At 41.4% G+C, this 22,276-nt stretch overlaps 1 protein-coding gene across 1 annotated transcript in view; it reads right to left on the bottom strand.

Moving 5' to 3' along the window:
- The window catches only part of dnah6 (dynein, axonemal, heavy chain 6), a 159,677-nt gene that overhangs the window by 64,741 nt on the left and 72,660 nt on the right, over nt 1-22,276 (bottom strand). The window contains exons 45-58 of the mRNA XM_061909242.1: nt 20,536-20,667; nt 20,283-20,454; nt 11,773-11,919; nt 11,613-11,686; nt 11,180-11,334; nt 10,681-10,912; nt 10,452-10,604; nt 7,247-7,387; nt 6,623-6,865; nt 5,361-5,528; nt 5,036-5,271; nt 598-742; nt 344-460; nt 56-179 (exon numbers count right to left, since the gene is read on the bottom strand). Coding sequence (XP_061765226.1) covers nt 56-179; nt 344-460; nt 598-742; nt 5,036-5,271; nt 5,361-5,528; nt 6,623-6,865; nt 7,247-7,387; nt 10,452-10,604; nt 10,681-10,912; nt 11,180-11,334; nt 11,613-11,686; nt 11,773-11,919; nt 20,283-20,454; nt 20,536-20,667 — 2,239 coding nt within the window. The remainder of the gene's footprint in view (nt 1-55; nt 180-343; nt 461-597; nt 743-5,035; nt 5,272-5,360; nt 5,529-6,622; nt 6,866-7,246; nt 7,388-10,451; nt 10,605-10,680; nt 10,913-11,179; nt 11,335-11,612; nt 11,687-11,772; nt 11,920-20,282; nt 20,455-20,535; nt 20,668-22,276) is intronic.

The following is a 22,276-nucleotide window of genomic DNA, read 5'->3' as shown; positions in this document are numbered from 1 at the left end:
TTGCATAAATCAAATGAATATATTTAGTTGTATTCAAAGCGCAAATGACAATTACCCAATTCCTGCTTTTCGTTCAAGTTGCTGTCATAATTCTCCTGCAGAATTCTGATCTTGTCCTCAACCGCCTGGAGTAATTGTTGCTTTTCTCTCAGAGTTGCCATGGTGGTCTCCAGCTCATCCTGCGTGGGAAAATGTTAAATGATTGTCGCTAAGCAACAATTATATGATTTATGTCATTGTTCAGAAATTATAGAAAGAAAGACATTCTCAAGTGTAGAACCCGTGACTTCAACTACTACTAGTAATACTAATACTACTGTGACTCAATGACTACATTTCTCACCTGTGCTTTGTTAAACGCTTCTCTCTTGGGGCCGACCTCCTTAAGAACTCTGGAATAAATATCCATGGCTCTGACCCACATACACATTGATTTGCAAGCTTTGGACACTTTCTCCACCTTTCAACCCAAAAAAGAAGAACCGGTGAAACATACCTCACGCTTGATTTCAGTGGCATGTGTCAAACCAAGCAGACATAATCCTAACTTGATATGAAATAAGATTTTTTAAACAAGGTGTTTGCATCCAAACTGACCTTCTCAGGTACAAAGTCAGGGTTGTTTATGTATTTCTGCAGCTTGGCCAGAACCTGAGGTTTGATATTGTCCTTGTCATACTCAACCAGATATCGTGTGAAATTGCTGTCACCCAGTAACTTTTTGGCGCTGGCCCAGTCCGCTCTGTAAAAGGGAAATAATAATCGATTCAATTTTCTATAGTACTTTTCTAGATACCCAAAGCTCAGTATAGTGAGAATCTTTAATAATTCAGTGTGATAGTGGTAAACTAAATTTAACTATACTGAGGTAAATCGATCTAAAAGTGGTCAACAAAAACGTTCATTCACATTTATACACCAGTGTGAGAGGCACTGGAAGCAAAGTGTCCAAAGTGCCTGAGGACACAAAAGCAGTGACTAAGGAACTTAGAAAGCAATCACCTGTCATTAGTCAATCAATAAATCAATCAATCAATCAATCAATCAATCAAATCCCCCCCCCCATCATCTCTCTCTCCTGCTTGTGCGTGGCAACTGCATTTCCCTCAGTAATAAATTTATATGACAGAAAATACAACATTATAGTCACAACACTTGAACTGAACTGACTTGTGATTAAAAAACCATCGATGGCTGTCAACACGGGCCTTTGGTGCGTCACTCAAAACTGTCCGTATGCAACATAAACACGAATAAGAATTCCGAATGTTACAATATGCACACCCACCTAACATGCCAATTTATTCGTTCTAGACAATGATGTATCACTTATAATGCATCTGATGTTGTAGTCAAACAATAAGAAAGACAAAATTAGTAAAATCAAGAGTCTTTGGCGAGCTTTTATGAAAAAAAAAAGCACAGGGCTCTCACTAATTCAGCCTTATGGTTAGCTGTATTACCATGCAGTTACTTTTGCTGTATTTATCTGCCACACGTGAAAGGCTGGTTCGTGACAATAATATCTACATTAAACTGGTCCCTGGTGCGAAAAAGGTTGGGGACCCTTGCTGCAATTTCTACTGCTTTTCTCTACCGCCCGTGGCAATTTAATTTCTAATTTGTATAAATACTACTTATAAACACTTCCTACGCTTCGTCCGAAACACTTTAACACACTCTTAAAACCTAAATAATCTCAACATTAAAATTAAATGGGTACTTAAATCTAAATGTACCCATTGGTACTTGAAAATCAATGTACTCAATAATACTTTAAAGTCAGTGTACTCAATGGTATTTTAAAATCAATGTACACAATGTATCTTCAAAAAACAATGTATTAATGGTATTTTAAAGTCCAATAAACCACCTCAATGGCGACTTGTCCAGGGTGTACGACGCCTTCCGCCCGATTGTAGCTGATATAGGCACCAGCACCCCCCGCGACCCCAAAGGGAATAAACGGTAGAAAATGGATGGATGGATAAACCACCTCAAGGTATTTTTTCCATTTCTAATGGAAACGACTGTTTCCACATTTGCCAGACTAAATTCCAACATTCAGCAAGGGCAGAATGTAGCGTACTTTGAGTTACTGTTTACAATAAGCAGCAAAAATTGAGACATAGATATACAAACCCCATTTCCATATGAATTGGGAAATTGTGTTGGATGTAAATATAAACACAATACAATGATTCGCAAATCCTTTTAACCCATATTCAATTGAATGCACTACAAAGACAATATATTTGATGTTCAAACTCATTTTTTTTTATTTTTTTTTTGCAAAAAATAATTAACTTAGAATTTCATGGCTGCAACATGTGCCAAAATAGTTGGGAAAGAGCATGTTCACCACTGTGTTACATCACCTTTTCTTTTAACACCTTCCATAAACATCTGGGAACTAAGGAAATTAATTGTTGAAGCTTTGAAAGTGGAATTCTTTCCCATTCTTGTTTTATGTAGAGCTTCAGTCGTTCAACAGTCCGGGGTCTCCGCTGTCGTATTTTACGCTTCATAATGAGCCACACATTTTCGATGGGGGACAGGTCTGGACTGCAGGCGGGCCAGGACAGTTTCCGCACTCTTTTTTTACGAAGCCACGCTGTTGCAACACGTGGTGAATGTGGCTTGGCATTGTCTTGCTGAAATAAGCAGGGGCGTCCATGAAAAAGGTGGCGCTTAGATGGCAGCATATGTTGTTCCAAAACCTGTATGTACTTTTCAGCATTAATGGTGCCTTCACAGATGTGTAAGTTACCCATGCCTTGGGCACTAATGCACCCCCATACCATCACACATGCTGGCTTTTGAACTTTGCGTCGATAACAGTCTGGATGGTTCGCTTCCCCTTTGGTTCGGATGACACGATGTTGAATATTTCCAAAAACAATTTGAAATGTGGACTCGTCAGACCACAGAATACTTTTCCACTTTGCATCAGTCCATCTTAGATGATCTCGAGCCAAGAGAAGCCGGCGGGGTTTCTGGATGTTGTTGATAAATGGCTTTTGCTTTGCATTGTAGAGCTTTAACCTGCACTTACAGATGTAGTGACAAACTGTATTTAGTGACAGTGGTTTTTGGAAGTGTTCCTGAGCCCATGTGGTGATTTTGGTTTTTGATACAGGGCCGTCTGAGGGATCGAAGGTCACGGTCGTTTAATGTTGGTTTCCGGCCATGCCGCTTACGTGGAGTGATTGCTCCAGATTCGCTGAACGTTTTGATGATGTTATGGACCGTAGATGTTGAAATACCTAAATTTCTTGCAATTGCACTTTAAGAAACATTGTTCTTGAACTGTTTGACTATTTGCTCACGCAGTTGTGGACAAAAGGGTGTATCTCGCCCCATCCTTTCTTGTGAAAGACTGAGCATTTTTTGGGAAGCTGTTTTCATACCCAATCATGGCACCCACCTGTTCGCAATTAGCCTGCACACCTGTGGGATGTTCCAAATAAGCATTTGATGAGCATTCCTCAACTTTATCAGTATTTATTGCCACTTTTCCCAACTTCTGTGTCACGTGTTGCTGGCATCAAATTCTAAAGTTAATGATTATTTGCAAAAAAAAATGTTTATCAGTTTGAACATTAAATATGTTGTCTTTTTAGCCTATTCAACTGAATATGGGTTGAAAATGATTTGCAAATCATTGCATTCCGTTTATATTTACATCTAACACATTTTTCCAACTCATGGAGATGGAGTTTGTACAAAAACTATGTTATTTCTAATAACTGATAACACATATTTGTTTTTAAATATACATAAAACATTTGTTTAGCCTTTTTAAAGAAAATATATGCATCATTGCCAAACAAAATCATCATGACCCCATATATATGACGATACTGTCACGTTCACCAATCCACCTTCAAGTCCCTAGCCAGTTAGATGGTGCTGCTGCTCCTCTTGTGCCGATAGCTATATGCTAGCATGACTGCTTGTTACATGTACAACAAGCAGAGGAGAACGCTACGGTGGCAAAGATTACTGATTTAATGTTGTCAACAAAAGTGCCATAGTTAAGTTAAACATATGCCTTTGCTGAATGGACAGCCACAGTATGCAGGACAACTAACATCTGTGAAAACCAAGTCCTGCAAGAGAATATGTCATCCATATCACCACAGTATATCCATCGTACAATGCCTTCTGAGAGGCACAATTACAGCAAGGATGAACTAACTGTACTACACAAACAAGAGCATCAACTTGCAAATAGAGACTAATATGTGAATATATTTTTGCTTCCTGGAGAACGCTGGACATCTGTAAATAATCACAATGAGCTGGTGTCGCATTGTACCAAAAAAAAGGGATTAGTACATTGTCATCTGAATAAGGAAAAAGAGCTTGTTTGTTTTAAAAAAAAAACTACAGGCTAAACTAAAGAAGAGCAAATGGTGCACTACATTAAATGGTTTAAGTGCATTTACTACATTATTGTACCTTGTTTGCAAGATTACTGAAAACTGCAAAACAAATGTTAACTTGATTTTTACTACTTATTTTCGCCAAGTTTCAAGCAAATCAATGACTTGTTCGGTAAAACATTCAAAAAATGTTCCCATATTACTTTCTGACTAACAAATTGCATTTGTACCCAGATATTGGTGTATTTTCTATAGCAAATTGTATATACAAAGACATGGACCTGGGGATAGGCTGATCGGCAACACTATAATTGGCCCGAGTGTGTGAATGTGAGTGTGAATGTTGTCTGTCTATCTGTGTTGGCCCTGCGATGAGGTGGTGACTTGTCCAGGGTGTACCCTGCCTTCCGCCCGAATGCAGCTGAGATAGGGTCCTGCGACCCCAAAAGGGACAAGCAGTAGAAAATGGATGGATGGATGGAAATTGTATATATGCAAGCAAATAATAACCCCTGATTAATCATAATTAATCACAGGTTTATAGTGTTTAATTTGATTTTAAAAATTAATCACTTGACAGCTCTAAATATCTTTGTTGTTTTATGTTCGTTCATTATGTTTGTTCGTAGTAAGAGAAGCAGACTTACTTGTAGTTGAGGAGGATGCAGATCGCCTCCATAACAGTCATAACCAAGTCAGGAGGTTTGGTGAACACTTTGAGCTCTGAGATGTCAGCCTTGTCCAGAGAGTTCAGAGCCTGGTTGGCCCCTTCCAAGGCAGGCAGCGCCTCATTCAGGTCTCTCTGGCAATCATCAGCTATGGCCTGAGTATCTTCAGCCTTCACCTTTGCCATCGCTTCCTCTTCTTTGACGACTCTACGTGTCTGTCATCAATAGGTGCTTACATCAAATATTAAAGACTTCATACTAGTTCAATGTTTTAATGGAACATTAAGAAATAGGGGGAAAGTACCTCGTCAGCACTTTCTTGGTCAACAGAGAGTTTTTCCATCAGGGCGTCAACATCAATGTTTTTCTGTTTGAGAAGTGGCTCTAGGGCAGAGAGGTCCACTTTCATCTTTGCCACCAATTCATTGGTCTCCAGGAGCTTAGTCAGACCACTTTTCACACGATCTCTTGCCTACATTCAAAATGACCATACAATGTGTATTGATCCACCATACACATACTACATTTTACTCAGTAGTGTGGAATGATAGAACATATTTGTGAAATTACTCAGAGAACAATAGTTAGTATGAAAAAAAAACTAAGCTATTTATTATCAACTGTCAATAAATGGACTTACGCTGTCTTTTAAATTGAAAATGTGTGTTTTTTTAGTGAGACCTCGTGGCTACAATATTTAATTAGGTTAAGCACATGCCGCAGACACCTTTGTTACTGGATCCTTTCTAATACTCCTCTGTCTTGGAGACTTTGTATGTGAAAGTAATATGCATCTATAATTATTTGATATTTGTTTATATTGACAAATGAGCTGTTTTAAACTGGACAATTATTACATATATCTAGCATGTGTGCTAATGTGTGCTTTGCTGTTGTGTAGCTACTAGATACTAGTAGCTATCATAGAAATAAATGTCTACGCAATAACGTTGGTCAACTTTCCACCATATTGGTGTCATTTGAGTCCTTAGGAAATATGGCTCGGTTGGTAAAGCGGCCGTGCCAGCAACCTGAGAGTTCCTGGTTTGATCCCCGGCTTCCATCATGAAATGGACTTATGCTGTCTTTAAAATTGAAAAAGTGTGGGTTTTTTGGTGAGACCTCTTGGCTACAATATTTCATTAAGATAAGCACACGCCGCAGACACCTTTGTTACTGGATCCTTCTAATACTCTTCTGCCTTGGAAACTTTGTATGTGAAAATAATATGCATCTATATTTATTTGATATTAGTTTATATTGACAAATTAGCTGTTTTAAACTGGACAATTATTACATATATCTAGCTTGTGTGCTTTTGTGTGATTTCCTGTAGCTAGCAACTACAATATCAATATCAATATCAGATCGATACATCCCTAATATTTAGCGTTATATGTTCTGAACTCAATCCTTGCCAATGCTTTAACATGACAATACAATATTTAGCGTTGTAGCTTTCATTGACAAAATAATTTGCGATAAACCATTCATTCATTCATTCATTCAGTACAATTTATTTTTTCTGCAAATATTAATCCATGTATATTTTAGACTTTGCCTTACAAGAATCAGCAGATTCCTCTTGTCGTCCAGCATGGACAGGTACAGGTTGATGAGCTCCAAATAGGACGTGGGCGTTGTGTAATACCGACGTCTCAACTCTAAGTAGAATCGCTCGGCCATGGTCGAGACGCTGACGTGTGTTTCCACACACAAATCTGAGAAGCTCAGCTTGAGCTCCTCGGTACCAAAGTCCACATTCTGGAAAAAGGCCTGAGAGACCGAGAGCAGGGCCTCACGGGGCCACTGGGCATCACATCATGAAGGAAATAGAGAACAAAAGAAATGCTTCAGTGGATTTTTAGCGCTAGACTGAAAAAAAAAAAAGTGTGTAAGTTTTAGCTGAAGTATTCTGAACTACCTGAAATACAATACACATCTTATCCAAAAGATTTTCAATCATGACTTCAGGAATAAAGGTAATTGAAACATGACTTTTGTCAAGAGAAGTGTTTTGCATGTGTTAACACTCACTAAACTGGAGCTCTAACATGAACCCGGACAGAAAGATATTGAAAATGTTAGAATGGGTGTGTAATAAATATGTGTTAAACATAAAATAAAACTTTAAGTCCATCAAAACACAAACATGAAATGAAATACGTATGTAGTCGGAAATACTATTACCTCCACAAACCAGTCAATAGTGCAGCAGTTGACCAGAGAGGGGAACATTCGACAGCGAGACCTGAAGGCATCACCGACTGGACTCATGCACAGCACAATATGCATCTTCTCTCGGACACGAGAAATAAAATATTGGAAAACCTATAAATGAAACACAAACTCACAATTTCATTTTTAGTTGGATAAAGTAGAAATAAATGTCTCCGCTATTCTCCGCTATAACGATGGTCAACATTCCACCATATTGGTGTCATTTGAGTCCTTAGGAAATATGTAAATTTGTAGAGCGGCCCTGCCAGCAATCTGAGAGTTCCAGGTTTGATCCCCGGCTTCCATCATCCCTGTCACGTCCATTGTGTCTTTGGTCTAGACAATTCACCCTAGCTCCTGAAGGGTCGTGGTTAAGTCCTTGAATGTCAGCTCCCGCCATCAGTGTGTGAATGTTTGTGTGAATGTGGAAATAGTGTCAAAGCGCTTTGAATACCTTGAAGGTAGAAAGGCGCTATAAAAGTATTCCCCATTTATCTGTTGTCGGTCCCCTCTTTGTAAAATTAGACTTTACCATGAAATATAACTATTCCAATCTTTCTTAAATGTTATATGTTTTATTGTCAAGGCTGAAACCCAGCTCAAACGGTAGAGTGGTAGTTGAGGGGTTCTGGTCAGAATCCAGCTTCTGCCATTCGAGTCACTATTGTTGTGTCCACAGGCAAGACACTTCACCCACCTTGCTCCCAGTGCTACAAAGGGAAATTAGCACATAATGCTATGACCTGGCTCATATACAGCCTATGCAGCAGATTGTTTATTAATGTGCACTGTCCTTAAAGGGGAACTGCACTTTTTTTGGAATGTTGCTTATCGTTACCAATCATTATGAGAGACAATAACACACGTGTTCTTTTTTTTTTTTTAAATATCAAAGATGATAAAAAACGCTTGAAAGATGCGGTTAATAGGAGTCACTGATGTAGCCTTAAAAGCCCTTTAAAACAACTTCAAAAATCTCCAGCAACGTTTTACATACACACTGCAAGTCTATATATAATGTAGTAACAGAAACGTTCATAACAATAGGTAATATGTTCAATAGTCACCGTATTTTGATCATTTTAATAATTTCCGGGACTGATTTTTGTTTCAGCGCACGTCTTACGTCTGGTTCTGTTTTTACTTCCTGAATCAATCATTAGTGTATTTTCTAATCATGGCAGACTTGGTAAAAGACAACAAAGATGACTATTTTTGGACAAATGAGGATTTACAACCTTATTGTAGCTGAGATAGGCACAAGCGCCCCCCGCGACCCCAAAAGGGAATAAGCGGTAGAAAATGGATGAATGGGTGGATACTGAAGCTAAATATACTGTTGCTTATAGAAGCGAGCACGAAGGAAGAGTGAGACGTTGGAGCAGACTGAACCCGAGAGAGTGAGGTGAAAGTCATTTTGACACTATAATTATGTAACTTGGAGCCAAGCCATTTCGACATAAATGGAGTGCTTACCCAAAATCAACAGGAAACGTCCTAGGCCAGCAGTACCAGATGAACAACCTTCCATCGAGTGAGTCACTACAATATTGATCATGATACACACAGCAAGTCATGCGTGTTAGTAGAACTACAGTACATATGCTGTCTGGCTACTAGCTCAGCTGTGTACACACAAAAGATGAAATGTGGGCTAATACTTTACAGATACAGTATTATGATTGTTCATGTTTTTCAGTCAGTACACATCGGTGTCGTATCGCAGTGTTTTGCATTAAAAACTTAAATGTGTTTCGTGTTGTTGTAAAAGATTGCTTATCTCTTTCGTAGTTAGCTTTTACAGCTAATACCGTAGCACGCCGATGTGTTACTACGCTACAAAAAGAGTTCATCAGTGTTCGCTCTTACAAGAACAATGTCGTTACAGCTTGGTTATTATACAGGTTACGGAGCGTATATGAAGTCTTATTGACGGTTTCTGAATGTATTTTTGAAGTGATTTAGAGGTATACTCGATTGCTCTAATTAGCTGCATTGCTAGCCACCAAGAATGAGCCCATTTTTATGTTAGAAAGTGAAAAAAACTATTTAACACTATTTCCACATTCACCCATTCACACACACATTCACACACTGATGGCGGGAGCTGACATACAAAGACTTAACCACGACCCATCAGGAGCAAGGGTGAAGTGTCTTATCCAAGGACACAATGGACGTGACGAAGATGGTTGAAGCGGGGATCAATGATTGTGAATGATAGGCAAAATTCCCAAAAAAGTGCAGGTCCCCTTTAATACGTTATATAAAATTAATAATTCATTGTTTCCTATTGATACATGTGCTTCAATTTACAAACCTTTTTATTTACGAGCCCTGTTCAAGAACTGATTATGCTCGTAAATCAAGGTTCAACTTTCCTAATTATATGCTAAAACTTCACTTTTGTTACTTCCAATCCTGTTACTCAAATTAATCATTTTCATCTTTTTAACCTTGTACAAAAATTAATGAAAGTTGACATTCTGAGTAGTTCAATATGTGTATTATCACATTTAGAGTTAAATAATGTTTAGAAATTCCATCCATCAATCCATCCATTTTCTACCGCTTGTTCCTCTTGGGGTCGCAGTGAGTGCTGGACCCTATCCTAGCTGCATTCCGGTGGAATGGCGGGGTACACTCTGGACAAGTTGCCACCTCATTGCAGGGCAAGGGCAAACACAGATAGACAAACAACATTGCCAATTGACCTTTCCCCAGGTGCATGTCTTTGGAGGTGGGAGGAAGCCGGAATACCCGGAGGGAACCCAAGCAGTCCTGGGGAGAACATGCAAACTCCCCACAAAAAGACCCGGGGCACAAAATCGAACCAAGGACCTTTTTATCGACAGGCACACGCACTAACTCATATTGCATTTAGAGGTTTTTTTATTTAATAATTGTATTTATTGTCTCAGTAAACAAAGGCCATCCTATAATATCCAAAGTAGTTCTTAAATATTACAAAATTATTTTCAACATTACTTAATACAAAGGTAGAGAACGGGGGTGAGGGTACAGGTTTTTTTAATCATTTATTTTTTGTAATTCTGTCACCCCCTGGTAAACAGATCTACCTTAAACATTTTTGGACCATTTGTGTTTTTGGAGGGAATACAAAAGTACAAAATATTTTTTATTCATACAGTATGCAGAAAGTGCTGATTATTACCTCATCTCTGTTCTCTTCACTGATCCCAACTTCTTTGGCTTTGGGTCGAGTCGCAGCAAGAACTTGTTCCAGTTCATCTTTTTCAAAGAGGTTGGGCACCTCACCCGAGTTCAGCATGTTGTTGACGTCCTCCAAAAACTCCTCCACCACAATCTAAAACATGGATGTAAATAAGCACATCCTTCAACACACTTGCATTACTTCTTATTTTCATTTGAAGTCTTTGTACCTGAGTGTCCGTAAATAGGAACACTGTATCTTTTCGCTCTACGCCAGCCATCCTGTAGAGCCTCCTCAAGTCTTCATGGAAACTATCGTAGTTGTAGCCTCGACTCAGCTCAATCTCAAAGCACTGATACTCACATATGTGGGATGCTAACCGAGTCAGCGACTGCTTGCCTGTGCCTCCTACTCCAACCAACAGGCCATTGCCTCTCTCTAGACGAATCATGCGGGCAATTCTAGTAAACACAATGATCAAAATCATGATTATATAGCAGGGCGACAGGAAACTTTAAGGTTTAGAATCAGAACCAATTGAGAAATTATTGTTATTTTAATTCTCAGTATCGTTCGCAATATAGTCTACTCGTGTTTTAACATGGATCACTACATGTTTATGTGTGGCAGAAAGCATAAATGGAACAAACATTTGTTCATTAATGTAACCCAAAGATTTTTTGAACAATACGCCCTAAGGGGAAGGCTTGTGTTTTTATTTTTTGTACCTAGAAACATGCTCAATGGCATCTTGAAAGAACACCAGCTTGCTCTCCTTGGAGTACGTCATGTTGTAGTCACACAGATAGTCTTGAAGAACAGCTTGGATCTTATTCAAGTCTGTAAGATCCTCATACAGACGTTCTTCCTTTTCTGCACCCACCTAAAAGCAAAATATGAATAACAAGCAATGATGCGCAGTAACAAGAAAAAAAGTACCGATAGCAGTATCATTAGTCCAGAATTTTAACGTTCCACTTTGACCGACCCAATTAGGAACCGGCACTTAAGAATACCGGTGCTCGGTATACATCCCTGTTGGTGACTATGTTGTATTTTATATACTAAATATGTGTACAACTAAGGTAATAACAAGTAAAAAAGTGGTGCACATTGCCATATTTACATGAGGATGTATGATTTATAAGAATAGAAACATACCTTGATGAAATCCCCGAATATGATGGGTTCAGTCACAAAGTATGATGGCTGCAAGTTGATACTAAAATATTTCACTGGCCAAAAAAGACATGAGTAAGTGCTTTTCTGAAACATATATGAAGAGAAAAGAACACACAGAATTCAGTGTGACTGCTCTTACTGGCTGTCTCACAGACGATGGTGTTGAAATACTCTTTATCTTGGGCATTGATGAGACGATCATGGAAAACCCGCTGACATTCATGACAGAACAGACGGAAGATCTGGGTCTTGTCTCGCACTTGACTTGATTCACATTGTAGCATACCTTAAAATAAAGAGAGAACAATGTTTTATATCAAGTGTGTTTTGTCAGGAAAAGCGTGGGCGAATAACATACAGCAGATATATTTGGTCATTAACATACTGGTGAAGTCAGCTGAGGCCAAATTGAGGGGTACCTTAGCAGGTATGGCGTTTACCATCCACAGATTAAGGCCTTTATGAATGAGTCACAGTAACAGCATGTTCTCGAACAAGCTTTAAGCAAGCACAGTTCAGACCCCTCATGCTGAGAGGAGAAAAGGTCACCAACAAAATTTGGTTTGCACTTGGTTGCATCTAGATACCATCAATCACGGAAAAAACAATAAAGAGAATGGGGAAAGTGTTTGACTGCAGCCTGAGAGACAAAGCAGCCATTCATAAAACCGACTTCTAGCTGGAGGCCTAGCCTCAGTGGGACAAGTCAGTAACTGCCTTGCAAGTTCATGGCATGGATATATCAACATGGCATCCTTCCACGTATATCTGGTACCACTTGGTGCTGATTTCCACGATTAAAAGATTGTGTTTTCTCCGGAAGTGGTTAGGTCTTCCACAAAGCCTGGGCAGCATTGCCCTTTTAGGGCGTAACAACATGCTGAAGCTCCTCATTAGAGCCTGAATGAGGAAGTTAAGGGAGCCAGGCTAGGAAAGTGCTGCATTACTCAGACTTAGCCTATCCCAAATTTTTTGGGTTGAAATCAAAGTGAGGACAGAGCGGAAGTGGAAGGCATACAATTTCACCGAGTCACAGCTATGGCACCAGGCTGTGGCAAGCTAAGCTGTGGCTATGATATGTTACCTAGCCCATCCGACCTCTTCTGCTTTAGGAAGGTGGAGGCTCCAGCCTGCGTGCTATGCTTAAAGAGAGGGACTCTGGAGCACATCCGCTTTCATAGTACTAGGAAAGGGACAACATTGCTAGCGGCATGACCAAGACCTGAAAGCCAAAGCAAAACACCTTCAACTGTGGCATCAGCATCTGTAGGTGCCCTGTCCAGTGATGAAGACCATCACTTTTGGATAAAAGACAAAATCTTCTGCCAGAGCAACCGCTGGCCTCCTAGGATCAGTGCAAGACTGGGAGTTAGGAGTTGACTTGGGGAAGCAGCTCAGACTCACAGAAATTGCTTTATAGACAACATTAGGCCAGATACTGTGCTGATATCTCAGAAGTCTTCAAACAGTTAATCCTCCTAGAATTAACCATCCCATAAGAGGACCGTCTTGATTAGTCCAATGAAAGAAACAGGGCGAAGTATGCCAAACTGGTGGACGAATGTCGGAGCGACAGGTGGCGAGTATATTGAGGTCGGATGTAAAGGTTTCACAGGCCAGTCCCTTTGAGTAAATAAATAAATGATAAATGGGTTGTACTTGTATAGTGCTTTTCTACCTTCAAGGTACTCAAAGCGCTTTGACACTATTTCCACATTTACTCATTCACACACACATTCACACACTGATGGAGGTAGCTGCCATGCAAGGCGCTAACCAACACCCATCAGGAGCAAGGGTGAAGTGTCTTGCTCAGGACACAACGGACGTGACGAGGTTGGTACTAGGTGGGGATTTAACCAGGGACCCTCGGGTTGCGCACGGCCACTCTCCCACTGCGCCACTCCGTCCCTAGTAGGGTCTACAAAATGTGTAGCATTGCAGGAGTGAGGAGCGGAAGGCCACTAAGGCTGCAGAAGTAGCTTTAAGGTGGCTGTGGCTCAGAAGTGATCTGTGGGTGCGGTTGCGCTGCCTGATCTACCCTGGCCGGATCGCTTGCCTTGGTGAGTGTGTCTGATGTTTGAAAATATTTAGTGACCCCAGGTAGCATCCCTGACAGTGTGTCTAAGATGCGAATGTTACATGTGTTAGAGGGATTAAGAAGCGAAAGAGTTTGGGTAAATCCATCCTCAGATTGATTGTACAGATATGGTGTTGTTTCTGCTGCGCAAGTATGTCTGACGCGCCTTCTACAGCGCCTTGGGTCAGCTGCAGGGTCATCAGCCAGGGACCACTACTCGTTGGAGTTTCGCTCTCTTTAACCCCGGAACACCTTCTGGTGGCGGAGCGGTGGCAGGGACGTCTCCCTGCCACCCCCTGCAGCCGACCCATCTTATTGCCTCGACCCCCAGTACTTATCCCTCCTCCTCAGCCACAATCAAAAGCTTCCCTTTTCTGCTTCCTCAGCAAGGGCCTTTGTTTCCCTTCAGAGCTTATCCCCAGTCGTCAAGGCTGCTCCACATCTCAGAGCAGCCTTGTTGTTGATGTGCCGTTGAAGCCCTGACAGCCTACTTCCACAGGGTACATCAGGCCTGGGCAATTATTTTGACTCGGGGGCAACATTTAGAGAAAAAAATGTGTTTGTGGGCCGGTATATCTATTTTTGGGAACACTAATACAAAATCTTACAATAATGTCTGATTGAATGCTAAAAACGTTATGACAGACCGCCTTAAAAACATAACGTAATTGCACATTTTTCTTTGAACAATAAAACACTGAATATTGACAAAATATGAATGTCACTTCCCTTTCGATCAACATATTTTACAATCAAGTAAACGCAACAAAAATGCAACAAGCAGTGAAATATGAACGCAAAGGGGACAAAATAAACCCACCTAAAATCGAATATATGTGATATATCACTAAGCTTTAGAACGTTGTTGTGAATATCTCCTTCCGCGTCTGTGGAAACGCTCCCCACCCACACTGCTTGGTAACTAATTAGATTACCATAGTAACTAATTAGATTACCATAGTAACTGGCATATCATCCAAAAGTACAGATTCCAACGATTGAAATACTTTGTACAACTGAAGACTTACGGTCATTAGAAAACATGACTGCACATCATACTGGCAGCTACAGTTTCCATCTTAAAGATCTAAAAAAAAATATTTGGAAATGTCCGGCGGGCCAGATTGAAAAGCTTAACGGGCCGCATGTGGCCCCCGGGCCTTGATTTGCCCAGGTCTGTGGTAGATGGTAGTGGACCAGCCTGCCTCTCTGAACTCAGCAGCAAGATCTGCATACTTGGCTGCTTTACGATTGTAGGCTGCCTGGATTCCCTCCTCCCAGGGGATGGTGAGCTCTATCAGCATGACAGACTTGGTAGCAGCAGACCACAGCACAATGTCTGGGGGAACTGGAGCTGTTTGCCGATATCGGCACCCATACTCCAGTCCCTTGCCAGGGAGAGGACACTGCGGGGGCCTCGTCGGCTGGTGTCCCCTTTTCCTCACAAACATGACAGGAAGCTGATTGGCTATGGGCTGGCTGTTGACCTCTTGTCCACTGCTCTCCAGGATTTCGGCCAGTTTCAGCAGGACTTGATCATGCTGCCATCTGTAACGACCCTGTGTCAGTGCGATCTTGCAGCCTGATAGCAAGTGCTGCAGGCTGGCGTTGGGAGCACCGCACAGGGGACAGCTCTCCTCCTGGCCGAACCACTGGTGGAGGTTTCTAGGGCATGGGAAGGTGTCATAGGTTGCCCTGAGTAGGAAGCTGAGTCTGGCTTGTGGCCTCTTCCATAGGTCGGCCCAGCTTATGGGTCTCCTGATGGTACCTTCCCAAGTGGTCCATCTTCCTTGGTGACCTTGAAACACGGCCTTGATGGTATATTGATCCTGGTTCGCCTTTGAGACCTCTTCCACGACCATGGCTCTGCGTTCCCTCTTTGTGTCTTTGGACCAGAGGCGTGGATAATCTCTCCAGCCAAGCCACGTTCTCCCTACTTGCATCCTGCCAATTATCTCCTTGTTTTGGAGCCTGCCAATGGCCTTGGCGACCTCTGGTCCTGCTTGCCACTTCTGGCCTTTTCGGGTGTATACGCTTGCATTCCTCACTGTAGGATTTGAGGATTCCAGCTCAAGCACCAATCTGGCCTTCTCCTGCTTATAGCCTATGGTGATGGACTGGATCGGCAGATGCAGCAAAGTTGCCCCAAATAAGCCAGTTTCGGAGAAGCAACGCGGTAGGCCCAGCCACTTTTGGATGTAGGAGTTGGCTAGTCTGTCCAACCTGTTGGCTGTTGAGGATGGAATCTCGCACATTTTTAATGGCCACATAAACCTTTGGTACAGTGTGAAGTTGTAGCACCACAATTTGTACTTTCCAGGGAGCTGTCTCTTGTTGATACTCGCTAGGCCTTCTGAGAGTTGTTTCCGTGCTGCCTTGCCTGCGTGCTTGTCCGACAGGTCCACATTGTACTGCCTCCCTAGGCTTTGGATGGACTGGTTGATCAGTAGCGGGATTTGCTCCTCTCCTGCAACAAAGATGGTATTGTCGTTCCTGTTGCCTTTGCGCAAGCAGAGGCTTTGTGACTTGGAGGGTTTTATCTTCATCCATGCCCATGTCACTAGCTCATCCAGCCTCTTCAGATACCTTCTCGTGCATGGGGCTGTTTGCAGTACCACAGTGACATTGTCCATGTAGCTTCGGAGTGGTGGAAGCCTCTGCCCTGTCTGCAGCCTTAGTCCTCCTACGGTCTGAGGGGCTCCGCGGAGGATGAGTTCGAAAGCTGCGACAAAAAAGAACTGGGGAGATGGAACACCCCATGGCGATGCCTACTTCCAGACGCTGCCATCCTGTTGTAAAATTCTGGAGGCTGAAAGATATCTGGAAGTCCCTTAAGTAGCTGGTTAATAGGTTGATGATGGAAACAGGGACGTGGAAGAACGCCAATGCAAACTGGATGAGTTTGTGAGGGACAGAACCATAAGCGTTGGCAAAGTCAAGCCACACCACATGGAGGTCACTCTTCTCCTGCTCAGCCCTCTGGATCTGTCCCCAAATCATTGAAGCATGCTCCACACATCCTGGAAAAACTAGTACTCCTGCTTTCTGACAGCTGGTGTCAATATAGCCATTCTTTGTGAGGTAAGATGTTAGTCTCTTGGCCATGACTGCAAGGAAGATATTTGTCTAGACAACACAGCAATGCTCCTGAATTGACTGATGTTATGGGACTCCTGTTCTTTCAGAATAAACGCCGCCAGAGCTCTCTGCCACTCCGACGGAAAGAGTAGATTCTTCCATGCTGTGCTCGTTAGCTTCTACAAGCACTTCAGCACATGGGGGCAGTTCTTGTATAGCTTGTAGGGAAATCCGTTAGGCCCAGGAGCTGCAGCTGACCTCGCTTTCTTGATGACTGCTCTTACCTCGCTCAGCCGAGGAGGGGAGCTGTCAAACTGCATGGTTGGAGGAGGCGGAGGAAGGACGTATCCTGGTGAACCTAATGGATCGTTCCTCTTTGAGTCGCTGTATTGGCCCCTGATGTACTGCTCAAGCTCCTCCTTGCGAATACGTTCTGCCTTTCGCATGCTGTCCATGCTGTCTCACCTCGTCCCATAACACATTCAGGCCTTCTTTCTCCTCCGCCGATGCTTTTCTTCCATCTCCTGCGGAGCTGGCGCCGATCTTGTACCAGGGCGTAAATCTCATCATAGGGGGGTCCCGACACAACTTTTTCACTTCCGATTCAATCCTGACTTGGCGCCTTGAACATTGGCTGATACCGTTAATAATCTGATGTGATATCAGCACGAAGAGGTTTTATCAAGTGAAACTACCTTATTTCTTTGAACAGCCGCCGGGCATGTAATATGCACCTGCCTTGAATTACTGCTGGGTAACTCGCTCCCCAAAATTATTAGTGCATGCTTACTTTTACCGCCGGGTCTATTTCGTGACGTCATGGGTGACACTTCCCCTGCCGTCATTTTCAAAATGGCGGAGGAGTTTTTTTTTTTTGCTTTTACTGTGTGTAAACCAGGGGTTTTGTTCCACAGCCATACAGATCACACTAATGGTTGTGATATAAAACAATTTTAACACTCTTACTAATATGCGCCACACTCTGTGAACCCTAACCAAACAAGAATAACATACACATTTCTGGAGAACATTGGCTCTGTAACACATTATAAACACAACATAAGAATTATCCAGAATTCCAATGTATCCATGACTCTTGGCTATAGCTAGCACCAACTCCCCTCTTAGTGCGTCGGTTGAGGTGGGCGGGGTTGGGGGCGCGCGTATAATATAGCCAAGAGTCAATGATGCATTGGAATTCTGGGTAATTCTTATGTTGTGTTTATAATGTGTTACAGAGCCAATGTTCTCCAGAAATGTGTATGTTATTCTTGTTTGGTTAGGGTTCACACAGTGCGGCGCATACTAGTAAGAGTGTTAAAGTTGTTTATATCACAACCATCAGTATAAACGGTATGACTGCTGACCAAGTATGCATTGCAATCTCGTATGAGAAGCAGCGAAATGCATGCGTCCTACCGGCACGCAGATAGCATGGTGTAAAGGTGGGAGCGATGACATGTTGTAGAGCAGTGGACCCCAATCGACCGGGCCGTGGCCGCAGAATAATATTTTATAATTTTTTTTTTTTTAATCACACTCAATTTTTTACTGCATGCTATTGGTAAGCGCAGGGGTGAGAAGAGGTTTTAAAATTATTAGCGCCTGCTTACTTGTACCGAATGTCTTGAATAAGCGCAGGTGTTTTGAATTAATTAGCGCCCCAGCGGCTATTCAAGGAAATACGGTAGTCAAATAGAAAACAATAGTATGTATGAAAAACATTAGCTTCATTACATACAGACTTATGCTTTTAGAGTAGAGTTGTAATTGTTTTTTTGGCAACAATAAAGACCAACCTTGTGTGCTTATTGGAGGAAATGTAGATGTTAACTGGCCGTCTACTTTTGCACAAGTAAACACTACTTGTATCAGAGATTATTTGACAATTTTTCATGCAAACACAATATGGGATTATATGTGTTTGCCAAGAGACTTCATAAAGTATCCATAAAGAACAAAATCCCAAGAAATAAGTCATGTTTAGATTGATTAATGATGAAATACTTTTTCATTCAATCAATTACAAACTTTATGTTATTTCTGGATGTGTTGTTAATACTCTGTCTCGCCGTTTGCTTGTGAATTTACATCAAATAATTATTCCTGCTAATGTACTTTTCACTATGAATACGTATTTTACATTGTGAACATGTTTCTGTTCTTAGCAATTTACTGAAACAGCACAAACAATTCTTAAAGGTTGAGCTGGAAATGTTAAAAAGAAGTCAAAAGACTGAAGGAAGCAGAAAATCTGCAGTCTCGCATCACAAGCAATCTAAAGTAAGAACTCTGATATTATTGCCAGTCTCACAAAATCCATTCATTCAAAAATCTCTTAGGATTGATTTCAAATCCTGGGGTCACATTACAGTAAATGTAAATTTGTCAATACACACAACACATAATTGTGAGTCTCTTAAAGGGGACATATTTTGCAAAATCAACCTATTGTTAACTGTTTTTATCTATTTGGGATCAGCATACTGTAAGTCCCAAACATTTTAAATCAACCCATTTAGGCATGGTAGAGATATTTAAAAAACAATTTTGCCTTTCTTCATACAAGCTGTTTGAAAATTGTCCTATTTGTGACATTTTTTCTAAGTGTGACATCAGCAGATATCTCCATTTTGATGAAGAGCTACCCAAAGAGCTTTGTGCGAGTCTGCCGTTTTACTCCAAAGTTGAAGTCAATAAGCTCCCCTTTTTTTCCCCTCTGTCCTCTTACTGTGGGGCAGACTGGCTCGTACATGCACATGCATGCTAAAATCTTCCACTAGCGCCATTTACATTGCAAAGTAATGTATAGGTATTTGTTATATATGTCAGAAGAGTCCTAACTGAAGCGCTACAACTACAACATGGCTGGCAAGAAGAAGACGCAGTCGAAGTGGAGGCACGTAAATTAGACTGCCAACAAAACGGTGAATCCTGAAGAGCGGGTCAGAAAGCAGCTTGGAGATGGTTTGCAAAACTCGAGTTGTATGTCATATAATTGCATATTTGCTTAAGGTTGTTTCCTGGTCTCTAACTAATGTAGAAAAAACAATCGTAATATAACCTACTTAAAGAAACACACCTGAAGCAAAAACCCAGTTTCAAGTGAAAACATAAATAAATCAATAAATGGGTTGTACTTGTATAGCGCTTTTCTACCTTCAAGGTACTCAAAGCGCTTTGACACTACTTCACATTTACCCATTCACACACACATTCACACACTGATGGAGGGAGCTGCCATGCAAGGCGCTAACCAGCACCCATGCGGAGCAAGGGTGAAGTGCCTTGCTCAAGGACACAAAGGACGTGACGAGGTTGGTACTAGGTTGGGATTGAACCAGGGACCCTCGGGTTGCGCACGGTCACTCTCCCACTGCGCCACGCCGTCCCCAAAAACATGAACATATATACAGTATATGTGTGTGATGCTTGTGTGGCCAAATAACATGTACATATATGCAACACATGCAGAATTAGTCTTGGCTCACCCTGGACACACTTGGACAAGTCCCTGAGATTGAAGACGTAGTGAGACTTGGCTGGAGTGGGAAGCAGATCCACGCTCAAGCGGTTGTAAATCTCTACAGCAGAATCCACGATTTGTTTGCTGCAGTCCTTCACCGGCTGGGGAAACTCTTTGAGGAAACCCGACAAGATGGCCTGAAAGAAAGCAGTAAAACAAAAGAAAACCTGAAGAAAAGTGAACTTAGTAATGTGTGTGTTTGTGATGTTTGTCCTGACAATGATGATCTGTTTGAGGCTTTGTTCTGAGGGCGTGGGCAAGCACAACATGCTGAAGTGTCGGATGAAGCGAGGTGTCACGGGGTTACGTCCTCCTCCTGGAGGAGCACACGCTGCAGCAATAGTCATGTCCTTTAGCAGAGATTACAAAACTGAATCAAACATTAAAACAGGTACACAAGGCACTTTAACCATAATCTAGTTGATGACAGAGAACAGATTTCATTTTCAGGGGTCAATAAAATTCATTTGTAGTATAATTTTAATAATTTGCATTCATAAAATTTAAATACTAAAAAAATATATATTTATCAGTCCCTCAAGGAATTTGCGATGTTGCGATACCGCCATTTCACACAAATTCAACCAATCCCCGCAGATTTTGCGCATCCTCACAACTTTGTCCAATGCCTCAATTTCCTTGCATATTATGGCCAATCAGCGTAATTTTTGCCACGGGAATTTGTCTCTGAGCAGCGTTAAACTGTCCACTACAACTTATGTTTGTTTCTTGTGTAGACAAAGCAGGAACAACAAAGTAACATTATATCAACTCTTTATTTATCAAAAACCACAATTGTTGTCCTCCCGTGTAGCTCAGAACGACTTTCCTGTTTCTGTCTACTACTATTGTCTCCCACCTAAATCATGTGGGTCTTGCCCTAAAGCATCCCTGTATGTCTGCCTTATGTTGATCTAATCACTTTAGTATTGTTTATACACTGATACCATATTGGGTATCGATAGTGTCGACTTCTGGATCGATCACCCTACTTTACATTGAAGTTTTAGCGGTTAGCTTCTTGTGTCATCCTGCTCAGTGTATGTGTGTGTGTGTAGTATGTTTAGCCATTAATTTCCCTCTAATCTTCCAGCTATAATGCCATATAATGCCAGATAATTTAATGCCATGATGGTAAGGATTAGTAACGTAAAAGGGACGCACTAATTGCAGCTTGCCTCCAATTTGAGCCAGTGTTCTGGCACCACACGCACCCTCCTGGAATACATTTAACTCCCGGATGTGTGTACCTAATAAACAAGTCAGCCATAAAAATCCAGGATTTCACATTGTAGGAATTTTAAAGAATGTATTTGTAAATTATGGTGGAAAATTAGTATTTGGTCAACCATTCAAAGCTGTCCCTGATGGAAGGAGGTTTTGGCTCAAAATCTCACGATACATGGCCCCATTCATTCTTTCCTTAACACGGATCAATCGTCCTGTCCCCTTAGCAGAAAAACAGCCCCAAAGCATGATGTTTCCACCCCCATGCTTCACAGTAGGTATGGTGTTTTTGGGATGTAACTCCGTATTCTTCTTCCTCCAAACACGACGAGTTGAGTTTATACCAAAATGGATACATGGATGATACAGCAGAGGATTGGGAGAATGTCATGTGGTCAGATGAAACCAAAATAGAACATTTTGGTATAAACTCAACTTGTTGTGTTTGGAGGAAGAAGAATTCCTACAATGTGAATTCCTAGATTTTTTTTTTCACATTCTGTCTCTCACAGTTGAAGTGTACCTATGATGAAAATAACAGACCTCTGTCATCATTTTAAGTGGGAGAACTTGCACAATCGGTGGCTGACTAAATACTTTTTTTGCCCCACTGTAATTGTGTCTCCTTGAGCGTGCATCTCTTTTGAAATAATCTTTTACTTGAGTACAATCTTAGCATGTTAAAAAAAAGGACACAGCTGTGGTAAAGATCGGCTGGGCTTGGCAGCCAAT

The sequence above is a fragment of the Nerophis ophidion genome, linkage group LG01 (assembly GCF_033978795.1).
Source record: "Nerophis ophidion isolate RoL-2023_Sa linkage group LG01, RoL_Noph_v1.0, whole genome shotgun sequence".
Classification (NCBI taxonomy): Eukaryota; Metazoa; Chordata; class Actinopteri; order Syngnathiformes; family Syngnathidae; genus Nerophis; species Nerophis ophidion.
Note: the sequence above shows the minus strand (reverse complement) of the source record. Positions and strands in the feature narration are given on the sequence as shown.